General features: G+C 54.4%; 1 protein-coding gene across 1 annotated transcript in view; it reads right to left on the reverse strand.

Moving 5' to 3' along the window:
* Window positions 1-13,710, reverse strand: part of LOC118219053 (cortactin-binding protein 2-like) — a 31,857-nt gene that overhangs the window by 2,054 nt on the left and 16,093 nt on the right. Inside the window, exons 4-18 of the mRNA XM_035401874.1 lie at window positions 12,565-12,789; window positions 11,091-12,480; window positions 8,046-8,225; window positions 7,279-7,378; window positions 6,746-6,896; window positions 6,293-6,514; window positions 5,819-5,936; window positions 4,739-4,969; window positions 3,799-3,894; window positions 3,527-3,606; window positions 2,483-2,569; window positions 2,127-2,226; window positions 1,622-1,777; window positions 754-941; window positions 103-281 (exon numbers count right to left, since the gene is read on the reverse strand). Of these exons, the coding sequence (XP_035257765.1) occupies window positions 103-281; window positions 754-941; window positions 1,622-1,777; window positions 2,127-2,226; window positions 2,483-2,569; window positions 3,527-3,606; window positions 3,799-3,894; window positions 4,739-4,969; window positions 5,819-5,936; window positions 6,293-6,514; window positions 6,746-6,896; window positions 7,279-7,378; window positions 8,046-8,225; window positions 11,091-12,480; window positions 12,565-12,789 (3,503 nt within the window). The remainder of the gene's footprint in view (window positions 1-102; window positions 282-753; window positions 942-1,621; window positions 1,778-2,126; window positions 2,227-2,482; window positions 2,570-3,526; window positions 3,607-3,798; window positions 3,895-4,738; window positions 4,970-5,818; window positions 5,937-6,292; window positions 6,515-6,745; window positions 6,897-7,278; window positions 7,379-8,045; window positions 8,226-11,090; window positions 12,481-12,564; window positions 12,790-13,710) is intronic.

Below are 13,710 nucleotides of genomic sequence, written 5' to 3' on the forward strand. Positions count from 1 at the left end.
ACCTCATGCAATATGGCTGCCGCTCTGACTGTTTCTTACCCAGGTAACCGCAGCGAGTGGGAGACTGTGGATTATAATGGACACAGGCGAGCGGAGACTTACTTGAGGACAGCCTGGGCCTGCTCTGGTACCACGGGGCACGACAGGAACATCTGTGGCCCTATCAGGGCCTCTGGGGCCCCCAGACGGGTCAGGCAGGAGTTGAGCTGCTGCCACACGGCGCACACCCAGGCCACAGTGCGACTCAGCACGTCCGCGGCGGGAGGCACCTGGCCCCTCATCTGCAGGGGGAACGGCAGAGGGCACACCTGTGTTAGACTGTGTGTGACCGAGGGACACGGGTTCTGAAACAACAGTGTTCCCTTCAACACCGGCCACACATCAGTAATGATGTCACAGTGATGTCACTCTACACTTCAGGGATCTCAAACTGGATTTGGAATGTACTAAACCTGCTTTAGCTGTAACTGGGGAAACAGATTTTTGTCTACATTACAAACCCATGTCATGTAATTTTTCATTGCATCATTCTGTCATACAAATTAATAATCTACCTACTTCTTCATGTGTTTTAAATTAGACAAATGCATAGACATATATGGTTCGTTGGTGTTTTCCATCAATGTTTCAGCTTATTGAACATGTGAAAGTTAATACCATAAAATCTGAATTTGTACTGAACATATAATGGCCCATAAACCCATGCACCCCCCTCCCACCCCTGCCCTGGCCCCGCCCCACCCCGCCTCTGACCTTGTGCACCAGCTTCCTGTTCAGGTGTCGGTTCAGGAGGCCAGACAGTGGTTCCGAGTCCCAGCGCAGCTGCACCCAGCGGAAGTGCTGCTGCAGCAGAAGCTCCGCCCCGTGTAGGCGGGGCTTGGAGAGCGTGCCAATCAGAAAGCCGCCCTCGTGGAAGCGGTGCAGGCCGCAGCTGTCCCGAGCTGTCGAGGGACAGAGGTGGACGGGGTCTTTAACCTCATTAACTTGCCCCAAAGCAAAGCATGATCATGCATTTCAGAAACCACACTTTCACAAGAGGAAGCTTCCATAACTCCCACTATCCAACTCCTTACCCACTGTCCTTTACGAGATTGCTAAGTCAAGGAATGAGGTGCTACCTTAGTTTAAACCTGAGGGGATCAGCGGGATTAAGAACTGACTTTTCAACCCACAATCGTCTATGGGAACATTAGAGTTCATATCCCTTGCAGTTCTGTGAGTTACAGCCTCCATGGAAACTAGAGAATAGCATCATATTCAAATTACACCGTACAGCATTGAAACTCCAGTCAATAATATCACCCAACTCTTTATATAAATATCAAACGCCTGTGTTGGCGAGCAAATGTGTGAATGTCACCCTCAGCTTGTGTTGCGTGTGAAGCCAATGTCTGCTGAAGCTGATTTAAGTGCCCAGAGAGGAACGAACAGAGAACCAGAGCTCCCCCTGGCCACTGAGAGCAGGCCTCACCATGAAGCAGGGGCAGCGGGTAGTCTGAGCCCCAGGGAACCAGAGCTCCCCCTGGCCACTGAGAGCAAGCCTCACCATGAAGCAGGGGCAGCGGGTAGTCTGAGCCGCAGGGAACCAGAGCTCCCCCTGGCCACTGAGAGCAGGCCTCACCATGAAGCAGGGGCAGCGGGTAGGCCGAGCCCCGGTTCTCCAGCCCTTCGCACAGGTCCCCCAGGAGCTCCGACAGGGAGCGGGCTCTCTCCAGACCCTCCAGCAGCACCACCACGCTAGCACCGGTCACACACTGCCGCTCGGGGACCAGGAAGCCTGGACAGAAACACAACGAGGAGGGAAGAAAGGAGGAGGAGAGAAAAGAGGAGAGCAGTGACGCTCACCATCTACATTTAAACGGTGGATAAATGTAAATGTCCAGCACCAGGCTGGGTGAGACACAGAGCACTCCCAAGACTGATCGGACAGCACTAGATCTGCACCGACGGATTAATGAATGAATTTATTTGACAATTTTAAAATGCATAGAACACTGTACAGAAGTCATTGCGTTCATCTCAAATCATCGAGGAGAAAGAACACAGCAAAGCCAAAACGGCTCATTTCCTAAACACTGAACAGAAAAAAATATGTACAGACAAGTGATGGAGGTAAATGTCTGTACCACAGTTTATGAAGGTCTCCACCAGCTGTTCCTTGGACAGGGTCTCATCCACCTCCACTCTGATGATGTCACAGCAAACGCCCATAGCCTCCTGTTTGTGCTGAAGAAATGTTTTTTCTATTTAGACAGCATTAAAGACAGCCATTATCCCATATCACACCACAGATGTAACATTCAGCAAGAAATTTAATAGCTACGTATGAAATTTTATCTTGCACATTCCGCAGTTCAGATTTGGTTCTCTTTTATAAGCATCTGAAACAGGGTTTTAACCATTACACTGTAATCTGTTAAGTCAGCTCCTTGTGGCTGCAGCGTGAGCAGAGGAGGGTTTTGATTGGTGACAGTAAGCCCACCTTTATGCATCGGCAGATTTGATTGGCTATATAATCCTGGCAGCTTCCCTCTAAGCCATGGAAGATGATATTGCGATACTGTTCCACCTGGAGGGGAAACAGACATTCTGTTTTAAAAACCTGCACCATCAGTGCATTAACAGCCATAAGAATATCGTTCATCCACAGCATGAGGCATGCATTTCACAGGGGGTGTGTGGCGTGGTTGCAATTGCAGACCTGGGGGGGGGGGGGGTTTCTATTTCTATCTGTGCATGTGGCAGTTGGCCAGGTACCACCTATAGTATCTACGAGAGGACCCCCTATTGCAAACTGGAGTTATAAACAGGGGATTTATGTGCAGCATGGAGAACAGCAGGGTGGCTGGGTCTAGTTTTCACCTCAAAAATCAGCAGCCCCTTCAAAATGAAAAAGGCCAGTGTGAAGTGCGTCAAACCCTTAAATCACTTGCTTTAATTCATCAAACATGAGCCCAGTAAAAACGAAAAGCAACAGACCCAAAGGCTCTCCAGGAGCAAGGTTATAGAGCCCTGTTATACAGAGCTTATAAACATTCTGGCAGCAAGGCACAGGCACAAATCCAGCACAGCTACACGGTTTGTGTTCGAATGGAAACAACTCCCCGAGAGAGCTGATCTCAGCAAAATATACGCGTTCCACAAACTACCTGCAATGTCCCACAAGACCATATATATATATATATATGGAAAATGAGCCAGACTTCTTTTACACTGCGCAATTAAGGACTGGCCACTAGAGGGCCCACAAAGACTGAATCACACCGGGAAAAAAATGCTAATGTCAGCTAGTCTGAACCGCCCACACATCCTGTACCCCCAGGTACAAAAAAAAAATGTAATTTAAAATTAAACAGAGAAGAGAGCTCAAGCTTCGTGTCAAAAATAATCTCCTGAATTACAGGGCAGACACAGAGCGCCTTCTGATCGTCCTCCTGGCCCGAACTGAGAGTGACAGGAAGAGGCCCCGCCCCCCCCCACACACCCCCCAACCCTCGTTAGCGCGCACGACCCCCCCCCCCCTCACCAGCCGGATGTAGTTCTGGAGCAGCTGCAGGGGGATCAGAGAATCATACACCAGCTCCTCCAGAGACGACTCAGACAGGCCTGTCAGGAGACAAACAGGGAGGGGGGGGATGAGCAAAGCCTGCCGCCGCCTGCCAGACAGGAAGCAGCCCCTCCAGCCAATCACAGGTAGCCAATCATCCATCAATTCATAGTTATTTGTGACATGAGTGCAGAGAAGGTTCCGGAAGGTTGGGGAGCGGGCGCACGCTCGGTCGGGATTGGCCAGCGCACCTTTCAGCCTGACGGTCAGGTGCTGACAGTGACGCTTCCTGATCAGATCCCACGGCGACGGGGAGAGCGGCTGGCCAGGGTGCCAAACAGCATCACCTACAAAAAATAATTGCCATAAAAAATAGATTTAAAAAGAAAAATAATAATAATTTTAAAAAAACAGAAGCACAACAGATCAGAACACAGCAAGGGCAGATAATACCGGCTCGTGGCTGCGTTAAAAAGGAACACTGTGTAAATGTGATTCCGCTCAGCAGGAGTGGGGGAGGGAGGAGAGAGGATGAGAAGGGGGGATGGGGGAGAGGGAAACAGACAGCGATTCTCTGATTCAGGGGAGAGACGCTCCAGGAGGACGGAACAATCCGTGCATTTCTTTAATTGTATCGCACTAAGTATCCTCTGCCACTCTCACACTCTCTCTCTCTCTCTCTCTCAATCTCTTGCATAATGCATTCGCTTCCTGCTGTCCGTTTCATCTATTCCATCAACCGATTTTTCCGAATTCGCCCGGTCGCCCCCCCCCCCTCCTTTCTCGCCGTGTGAATCAGCCTCTGCATGTTTCCACCAGCGGGGGCGGACCCAGGTCCTGCAAGGTTAGCTCATTTTACCGAGAGTCGCATTTAACCTTCACACACTCTGCACTGCAGTGCAATAAAATGACAGCTGAAGGCATAAACACATTTTATTTACCAGGGCGGAATTTACGATCCTGCTCTTCTCCATGCTTCGGGTGGCCTGAACTACCCACCCAGCTGATTGGACGGGTCACGTGTCACTCATCCTGTACTTTGTGACCATTCACCGATGGAACACACAGCAAAGCTTGCAAAAGCACTTCAGAATGCCTAGTGAAGGCGTAACAAGTGTGAGCACATACTGAAACTGGTCTGCCGGGCAGTAGGTGGAATATGCAGGGTCATGTGACGCTGAAGTGGCTCACCAATGAGGACGGAGGAGACGCTGTCGGCGCTGAGCCCCAGAGAAGCTCCGCCCCCGCTCAGCAGGAGGAAGTGAGCGGACAGGGCCCGGGTCAGACTCTGGGACAGCTCCGCCCAGCCGGTGGCCCTGCGCACCGTCACCATGCCGACGGTGAGCCCGTCCTCCAGCATGTCCACGGTGCAGACCCGCTCCTCCGAGCCTCTCTGGATCCGGACCAGAACCCTGTAGGAGTCTGAGGGGCACAGGACGGCGGGGACAGCGGGTGAGAGGAGCGAGACCACCGGCAGACTCGCTGCACCGGCGCTAAGCAACAGGGTCACAACAACAGCGAGTTTACAGGAGTTCCTGTGAATCGCTCTCGCGTGACGCACGCCGTCGCTCTCTGAGGCACACAGAAACAGGGCTGAACCCAAACTATACGGGGCATTAAAAGCCCACATATGACAGCCCCCCCCCCCCCCCCCCCCGCACGTCAGGGGCATGAACGGGCCCCATTCTTCCAGTCTCCCAGCAGATGCATATTTACACCGAACAGTTGGTGATTTCATGAAAATGTAACGGCACTCTTTGTGACGCGCTGAAGAATTCTCTCTCTCCGACACGTTCCGGAAGACAAAGAGCATTATCAGAACCCCGGCAGCGAACTCCAGTGTAAGAGCGAGAGAGTGTACAGTGGCAGTGTATTGTGGGTTTAAAAAAAAAATAAAAAAAACCTCTGACCCAGATGGCAGACTCAATGACTCCCTTTCATAAGCAACACTGTGACATGCTGAGCTCCTCCATCACTGACAAAGTCGAGGATTTCTCAAGGACAACCGTCACAGTTTCCAAGGCTGTTATTTGAGTGAATGTTCTACTGTGAGACCATTTTAATTCAAATTACATAAAACCTAAAATCCATGGTCTGCAAGCCCATAAAGACAAAGCACAGTCAAAGTGTACCCAGGGCGACAAACCCTATCAATTCATATAGGACAAATCAAGGGAGCGTGAACACACACACACACGCACACGCACACGCACACGCACACGCACACGCACACGCACACACGCGCGCAGACGCACACACACACACACCCACCCAGGTTCTCCAGCAGGTCTTTGCAGTCGTCGGTGGCCACGTCATGGATAGTCCGGTTGCACTTGTCCCTTTTCTCAATGTCCAGCTCGCTGTGGCCACACAGCACCGCCAGACAATTCTGAAAGGCATACAAATGCGTGTCAGAAAAACCCTGTGTGTATGGCATGTGTGTATGTGTGTGTGTGTGTGTGAAAGAGACTGTGTGTGTGTGTGTGTGAGAAAGAGATTGTGTGTGTGTGTGTGTGTGTGTGTGTGTGAGAGAGATTGTGTGTGTGTGTGTGTGTGTGTGTGAGAGAGATTGTGTGTGTGTGTGTGTGTGTGTGAGAAAGAGATTGAGTGTGTGTGTGTGTGTGTGAGTGTGTGTGAAAGAGATTGAGTGTGTGTGTGTGTAAGAGATTGAGTGTGTGTGTGTGTGTGTGTGTGTGTGTGTGTGTGTGTGTGTGTGCGTGTGATTGGCAGGCCGGGCTGAGGGACCTTAAAGCCTTTGGATGCAGAGATGTGGGCGGGGGTCCAGCCGTCCCGGTTGCAGTGGTTGAGGAGGGCGCTGGGCAGGAGGGGGGGCCTCTTGTCCCGCTGGGCGGCGGTCACGGCAGCAGGGGGGGCGGGGTCGGCGCTGGGGGGCGGGTGGTGGAGGAGGAGCTCCAGGCTGAAGGCGTTGCCCGCGCTGGCCGCGGCGTGCAGGGTCGTCCAGCCGTCCTGCGAACGACACAAACACCCACGCGGGTTCAGGAGCTGCCCCTCGAATCTTTTTTTGTTTGTTACTGCAACAGCTAAAAAACCAAGGGCTGAATTACACCCTGGTGAGAACACGAGGATGCTGGGAAAAAAAAAGTAGTTGCTGCGAAAATTAGGCGGCTAGATTGTTCCCGTTGCCATGGGAACACCGGCGAGCACCCTTTTACGGCGCTGGGTTTTTTGGGGTCTCACCGCGCTGACGAGGGTGCGGTCGGCCCCGGCGTCCAGCAGGGCCCTGACGCTGTCGGGGCTCCCGCTCCCGCACGCCAGGAAGAGCGCGGTCCGCCCGTCCGCCGCCGAGTGGTCGACGTCCACGGCCACGCCCGCCAGCTCCTCCACGCGCCTGCACACGCACGCGCCAGACACACAGGAGCCGCCGCTCAGTCGACCCTGCCGACCGAGTCCGACTGACGGGGAGGGGACCGGACAGCCTGAGGCAGACACTGCCCCTGTGTGTCTGCACACTTTACACAGCAGGGCAACTCAAACTAAACTCTCTGTGGAAATTACAGAATTGAAAGACCAACGTAAACAAGAAAGATGAAGCAAACTCCACCGGGGAGAAGTGCCAAAGGACTACAGCACGACTCCGACTTAGTTTTGCGTATAAGAAACACCAGAATACACAGGAGTACCTCAGGCGCTGAGCAACGGTGAGCGCCTCTCTCGCTCTCTCTCACACTCTCTTCGCACACTCTCGCTCTCGCGCGCTCTCTCTCTCTCACCTGGGCTTGCCGTGGGCGGCAGCAGTGTGCAGAGGCGTAAAGCCCTTTTTATCTGGAACTTCAGCGGCAACACCTGCAGCCAGCAGCAGCTTCACACATTCTGAGAGAGAGAGAGAGAGAGAGAGAGAGAGAGAGAGAGAGAGAGAGAGAGAGAGAGAGAGAGAGAGAGAGAGAGAGAGAGAGAGAGAGAGAGAGAGAGAGAGAGAGAGAGAGAGAGAGAGAGAGAGAGAGAGAGAGAGAGAGAGAGAGAGAGAGAGAGAGAGAGAGAGAGAGAGAGAGAGAGAGAGAGAGAGACTTTTGTCATTTACTCTGGATAATGTTTATGTTATTTTATGTCTGTTATGTTTTTATTGCACTATGTTTATTTCATTTTATTTATCTTATTTTATGTTCACTGTTATGCACCACCTGACCAAAACAAATTCCTCGTATGTGTAAACCTACTTGGCAATAAAACCTGATTCTGATTCTGATTCTGATAAGTGCATCGGCCAACTGCCTAACTGTAAATATCTCAAGAAACTCAAATATCATACCTCTGCTTGAGTTATCTATAAAAGACATCCCACATGCAAATGATCTCCACAGTGGTTTACAGTTCTAATCGACTGACCACTCATTCCATTCTAGGTATGGCAAACTACAGTAAACACACACAGTTCACCAAAAAAAAAAAAAAAAAACTATCTTTATTTCAAACTCCACTTGGAGATCCAAGTCAAAAGTATAGCCGGGACCTAAAATGGAAACCAGGGGGGGCCCCTCACCTGTGTGTCCGTTTTGAGCAGCAGAATACAAGGCAGCGGCGCCTCCCTCGCCGGGGCTGAGCAGCACGGAGAGCAAAGTGACGTTTCCCTGGGCAGCAGCGAGGAGGAGGAGGGTGCGCCCGTCGACCAGGGGGACGGGGCCCCCGCAGGCTGGCGGGGGGGCTACGGGCGCACACCAGCCTGGGAGTTAAGAGTCACACGGTTTAGAGGGAGGAAGCGAAGGCATCACGCGTTGGGGGCAGGAGGAGGGGAGGAGGGGGGGAGGGCTGGGGGCAGGAGGAGAAAGGGGTGGTGACTACAGTTATAAACCAGCCAGATCTTTCAGCTCCAAACACAGGGGGGACCAGTATTCATGGAACACACACCCTGCCCGCTGAACATTGACTGAATGCGTGTCACTCTGCTGTACTTTCAGTCTCGCCCGTGAATGGAGCCACAGCTCCTCTGCTTCAAGCACAGCCACTGCTTCCAATTAACAGCAATCTACGATGCTACTCTTCGCTGGTGTACTGGTTGTGACTGAATGGATCTTTAAGGAGTGATTCTGCATTGGAAGGTGACTGAGCGTCATTCAGTGCATGTCGTATCTGGAGCGACCAGTCTGGATGACAGGGAACGGAACACAGGTGTTCAAACCCCACTGAGGGTGACTCCTCATTGGCTCCTCATCAATCAATCAAATCCACTTCAATTTAAACGCAATCAGTCTGACCTCTCCACCTGTCCGGCACATCAAAACTTAAGTGTTACTTGTCAGTACGGGAACATTTTAGGCAAACCGTAAGCAAAGACAATGTTGGTTCATACGAATTAAGAGGTAAGAAAGTAATCGGATTAACCTCTGTAGAGGCAGTGGAAAAAAACTGCTATTAATTATTATATTACTATATTCTCATAAGCTTTTTGTAAAGCATAAGTTGGTCTCTCATTATTCCTCCCAGCCACACGGGGGCAGTGCTGGAGTTGTATTAGATCACTGGGAGGGAGAAAGGGGTCAGAGTCAGTATGGTGGCGGCGTTATTTGGTGCTCTTGGAGGACAGGCGGTTAAGCGTGTGGATTTTACTGTACAAAGAACAGAAGACCTTGCGAGCAGGACTCCCCCTCAATAACTGAAAAAGGAGACAAAGAGAGAGAGGGGCGTTTTAGCCAACGTCCCACCGCCGACGCCTCCCGGTTCAGCCGCCGGTGCGGATCACCGCAACCGAGCCGAGACACGGGACAAGCGCGAGCGGTCTGCACCGCCGTTAAAATGAGTTCTGTGGCAGAGGCCAGGTCTGTAGAGTTCCAGCACTATAAACGCAGGTTTTTTGACAGGGCAAACGGGTGTTTTCTTCTTCTTAGATGGGAGAGAAGCTTTCTGAAAGGAAAAAGTGCCGTTACTGCAGGAAGACCTGCTTAACATTGCTCCCTTCCCTTCAACAACTCCCAACACACCTTTACAGACAAGAGTTGTGTTATGACTCCAGTAAGCTGAAAAATTAGATGAATGAATCTGAGAATCAATAAAATCAATCTGCATACAATAAAGAGAGAGTTTTTTTATATTTAGAAAGTGTGTCAATGCAAATGAGGCTTTTTTTGGCATTTCCTTGCACTGGCGTGACTTGTCCCACAATCATGACAAATAATAAAACTGAAATATAATTTCTTAAACGGAAATACTTAAACAGAAGAATAGTATATCCATCATATATTTAGATGGTACTAAATTAAGATCAGAGAAATACACTTGGTTAGCATCTTGCGTAAATAACTTTTTAAAATTAAACATGGGAAGTTGCCAACGGTCAGAAAGGTGTCAGTGAACAGGAAGCGTCACATGCCATTAACAGCCAAACTTCACACGCAAGAGACAAACAGGCAGGAAAGAGAGCAGCCAAACCGTATTAGAGCCTGTGTCAGCCATTTAACAAGCCTCAAAACTGGAATCATTCAAACAATATAATCCCTGCCCCCAAGACAAACCATTTTGTAATGCAGCTAATTCTCCAGGAAGAGACTTTTCACAAAGGGCACCTAGGGCTTTTGATTACATAACTGTTAACAACGATCTTAAACTCCCACATTAGATTTCAAAAATAATATCAAACTCTAATGAAGATATAGCAATTATACAGACTTGAGAGTGAACTGAGAAGAGTTTATAAGTACTTGGGGAAGTACAGACAGTGTTCACCAGCAGTCACAGCTCACACAGTCAATGCTGAGGGCCTTGTTTCCCCTCCCTCTTAAAATTTCTCACTCATCCTAGGCGCCTTTTTAAACAGTTTTACGCGTCACTCTGGTTATCCACACTTTTTACACAACACGACAGGAGCCGAGAACACAGCTTACTTACTGCTGGCTGGACGAAAGCCAGGACGTGACTACAGACACAGGGTAAGAGACGCAGGGAGGCGGGGTTAGTGACACAGGGGTAGGAGGGGTTAGAGAGATCGGGGTGCGGGGTCAGGGAAGATGGGGGCGGGGTCAGGGAAGACGTGCGCGGCATGCGACAGCGAAGGGGGGGTCAAAAAGGGGACAGAGCAGCCTCCGGCATCAGCTTCAGAGAGGAGGCGGTTACTACGGTTACTCACAGGAAACCCCAGAACCTGAGAATCGGCGGATGCGACCTGGCCTGCGTGAGCGGCGTTGGGTCGCTCAGCGCACGCGGGGGGACCAGATCCGGGAGAAGCGGGCGGAAATGGGGGGGGGAGGGGGGGGATGAGAGAAAGCGGCCATTCACAGGATGAAATCTAGAGAAGCACCATCTCCTCTGGAGTCAATAAGCATAAAGACGTGTGTTCGTTTGTTCTGAGAGCACTGACTCGACTATAGAACAGCGCCAGATTAGCCTCTGTGCAAAACCGTATCTCTTAAGGTTTTGACTCGCCCCCCCCCCCGCCTCCCCCACCCACAGCTATGGCCTTTAGTGCAAAGAAATGATCACAGCCAGCGAAGGAGGCGGGCCGTGAGCTGACTGACAGCGTCTGTGAGTGCGGCGGGAGGACAGAGCGAGAGAGGAGGAGAGAGAGGTGCGGGCGGGCGGGGGCCAGGTGTTTTACCTGAGGCTGCTGCCGGGAGGCTGTCTGACTCACAGGAGCTACGGGGCGCAGCGCTAGCGGGGGGGGCGGGGGAGCTAGGGGAACACCCTGCGCATGCGGGCCGGTGGGGCCCCCGCTCCGGGGCGGGGCCGGCACCCACCTGAGTCGCTGTCAAGGCTGGGACGGGACAGCCGCCCCCCCGGCCCGCCAGGTCGATGGCGGGCTTGGGCGGGAGCTGGGGCGTGGCCGGTTTGGGCAGACCCCCCGCGCCAGGGGCCGGGGGCCTGACGCCTTCCCCCGACACCTTCATGGCGGGGTGGGGCGGGGAGGGCGTCTGAGAGAGGCCCGGCTTTTTGGGCGGGATGGGCGGCGGGTTGCCGCGGTCGATCCGCCCCGGCGTGGGGGACTTGAGGCCGACGTGCGGGCCCAGCCGGGCGGGGACGGGCCCCCCCCCCTCGGGGGCGGGGTGGGGCGGGCCGGGCCGGAGGGCGCCCCCCGCGGGCGGGCTGGTGAAGCGGGACAGGACCTGGGTGACGGTGTGCCGGGCCTGCTGCCGGGCGGCGAAGCTGTCCCGGTTGTTGGGGGACAGGTCCCGGGAGGGGGGGCTGGGCGTGCCGTTTTGGTCCTGCTCGGCGGGGGCCTGGAACTTGTAGCGGGCGGCCTGGACCCGCGGGCTGATCCCGGTGGGGTGGGGCGCTGGAGAGGGGTCGGGCCCCCCCGGGCCGTTCTCGGACTGGGGGAGCCCCCGCGCCCCGCGGCCCACGCCCCCGTAGCTGGCGGGGGACGGTTTGGCGGGGAGGGCGAGGGGCGCCTTCCTCAGCCCCTCCACGCCGATTTCCGCCGCGGGCGGGTCGGTCTGACACATGGCCACCCGGCAGGTCACGTGATCGGTCCCCACGCCGACGGAGACCGTGGCCACCTTGTCCGTGGAGGGTGCGGCTTCGTCCGCAGGGGGCGGGGCCACAGCTGCAGGAGGCGCGGCCGTAGCTTCAGGGGGCGGGGCCTCCCTCTCAGTCCTCAGCTCCTCCACCTGCCGGCGCAGCGCCTCGCTCTCCTCCCTCAGCTCCGCCCCGCGCGCCTCCTCCCGGCCCAGCCGCGCCCGCAGCTGCTCCCGCTCCGTGTCCAGCTCCCACAGCTGCTTCTCCGCGGCCGCCTCCGCCTGCTGCCCCTTCTGCCGCTCCGCCCGCAGCTCCTCCCCCAGCCGGCCCGAGGCCCGCGCCTCCTCCTCCAGCTGGGCGGAGAGGTCCTGGCAGCGGCGCGCCTCCTCGGCCGCCCGGCCGCTCAGCTGCTTGCACTCGCGCACCAGCATGCTGACCATGTGCTTGCCCTTCTCCCGCTCCTCCCTCAGCTGCGCCGACAGCCGCCGCTGCTCCTGCTGCAGGCCCTGCAGCTGCGCCTTCTCCTGCTCCAGCTGCGGAACAGACAGAGTCACTGCACACCTGCGCCTGGGGGGGGGGGGGTGTCACTGTGTGATGTAATCGTGGGCGGGGCCTACCTTCTTCTGCCGGGCGTCGGCGGCGGCGAGCTGCGCAGCCATCCGCTCCTGCATCCTCCGGCAGTGCGCCATGACGACCTCCAGCACGGCCAGGGGGCTGGCACACGGCGCCCGCCGCGCCTTGGCCCCGCCCCCCGACTCAAAGTCGCGCTGCAGCGCCAGGAAGGGGTCCGACAGGTTGAAGTGGCCGTAGCGCTCCTGGATGAAGGCCTCGTTCCGGGGGGCCTGAGGAAGAGGAGGAGGAGGAAGAGGAGGAGGAGGAGGGGGGTGAGCTCGGACAGGCGGTCATTCTCCCGAGTGCGTTTGGCACCGCAGCGCACACGCATTTAACCTCCCAGGGCTATCCCAGCATGCCGCTGGACGGCCCCACAGCCGCTCAGCGGGGCACAAGCTGGCACCTGCTGCCCCCTTCTGCCCGTGCCCGGCCTGTAACCCAAACCACATCGAGCAGTATCCATCAGAGCATAACACACACAGACAGACTGAGGGGGAAATGGAGTTACTCAGGAGTAATGAAGCTGCTTTGGGGATCTGGGGATCACAGGTTTACAGCAGACAGACAGGCAGAGACAGACAGACAGACAGACAGACAGGCAGACAGGCAGACAGGCAGACAGGCAGACAGGCAGACAGGCAGACAGGCAGACAGAGACAGACAGGCAGAGACAGAGACAGACAGGCAGACAGACAGGCAGGCAGAGACAGACATGCAGACAGACAGATAGATAGACAGACAGGCAGACAGAGACAGACAGGCAGAGACAGAGACAGACAGGCAGACAGACAGGCAGGCAGAGACAGACAGACAGACAGGCAGACAGACAGGCAGGCAGAGACAGACAGACAGACAGGCAGACAGAGACAGGCAGAGACAGACAGAGACAGACAAGGCCTGAGGGAACAGATTCAGCTCCTCTAGATCACCGAGCAGAGAGAAAATCCCCAGCCTGTGAGGACGTGGAGAATAAGGGAGAACACTGGTGCCGCTTGTATTTTGCCAGGCACCATTAATTCCTACACAACTGAAAAAATACATACAAGATAATTAGGACAAGTCTGCAGAACAGACTCTACCCCCCTTTTTTATTGCTAAGCAACACGGTCGTTCATTTAAGCCGTGTGTGTCAGCACTTGACTTGCGTGTAG

Source organism: Anguilla anguilla, chromosome 19 (genome assembly GCF_013347855.1).
Source record: "Anguilla anguilla isolate fAngAng1 chromosome 19, fAngAng1.pri, whole genome shotgun sequence".
NCBI lineage: Eukaryota > Metazoa > Chordata > Actinopteri > Anguilliformes > Anguillidae > Anguilla > Anguilla anguilla.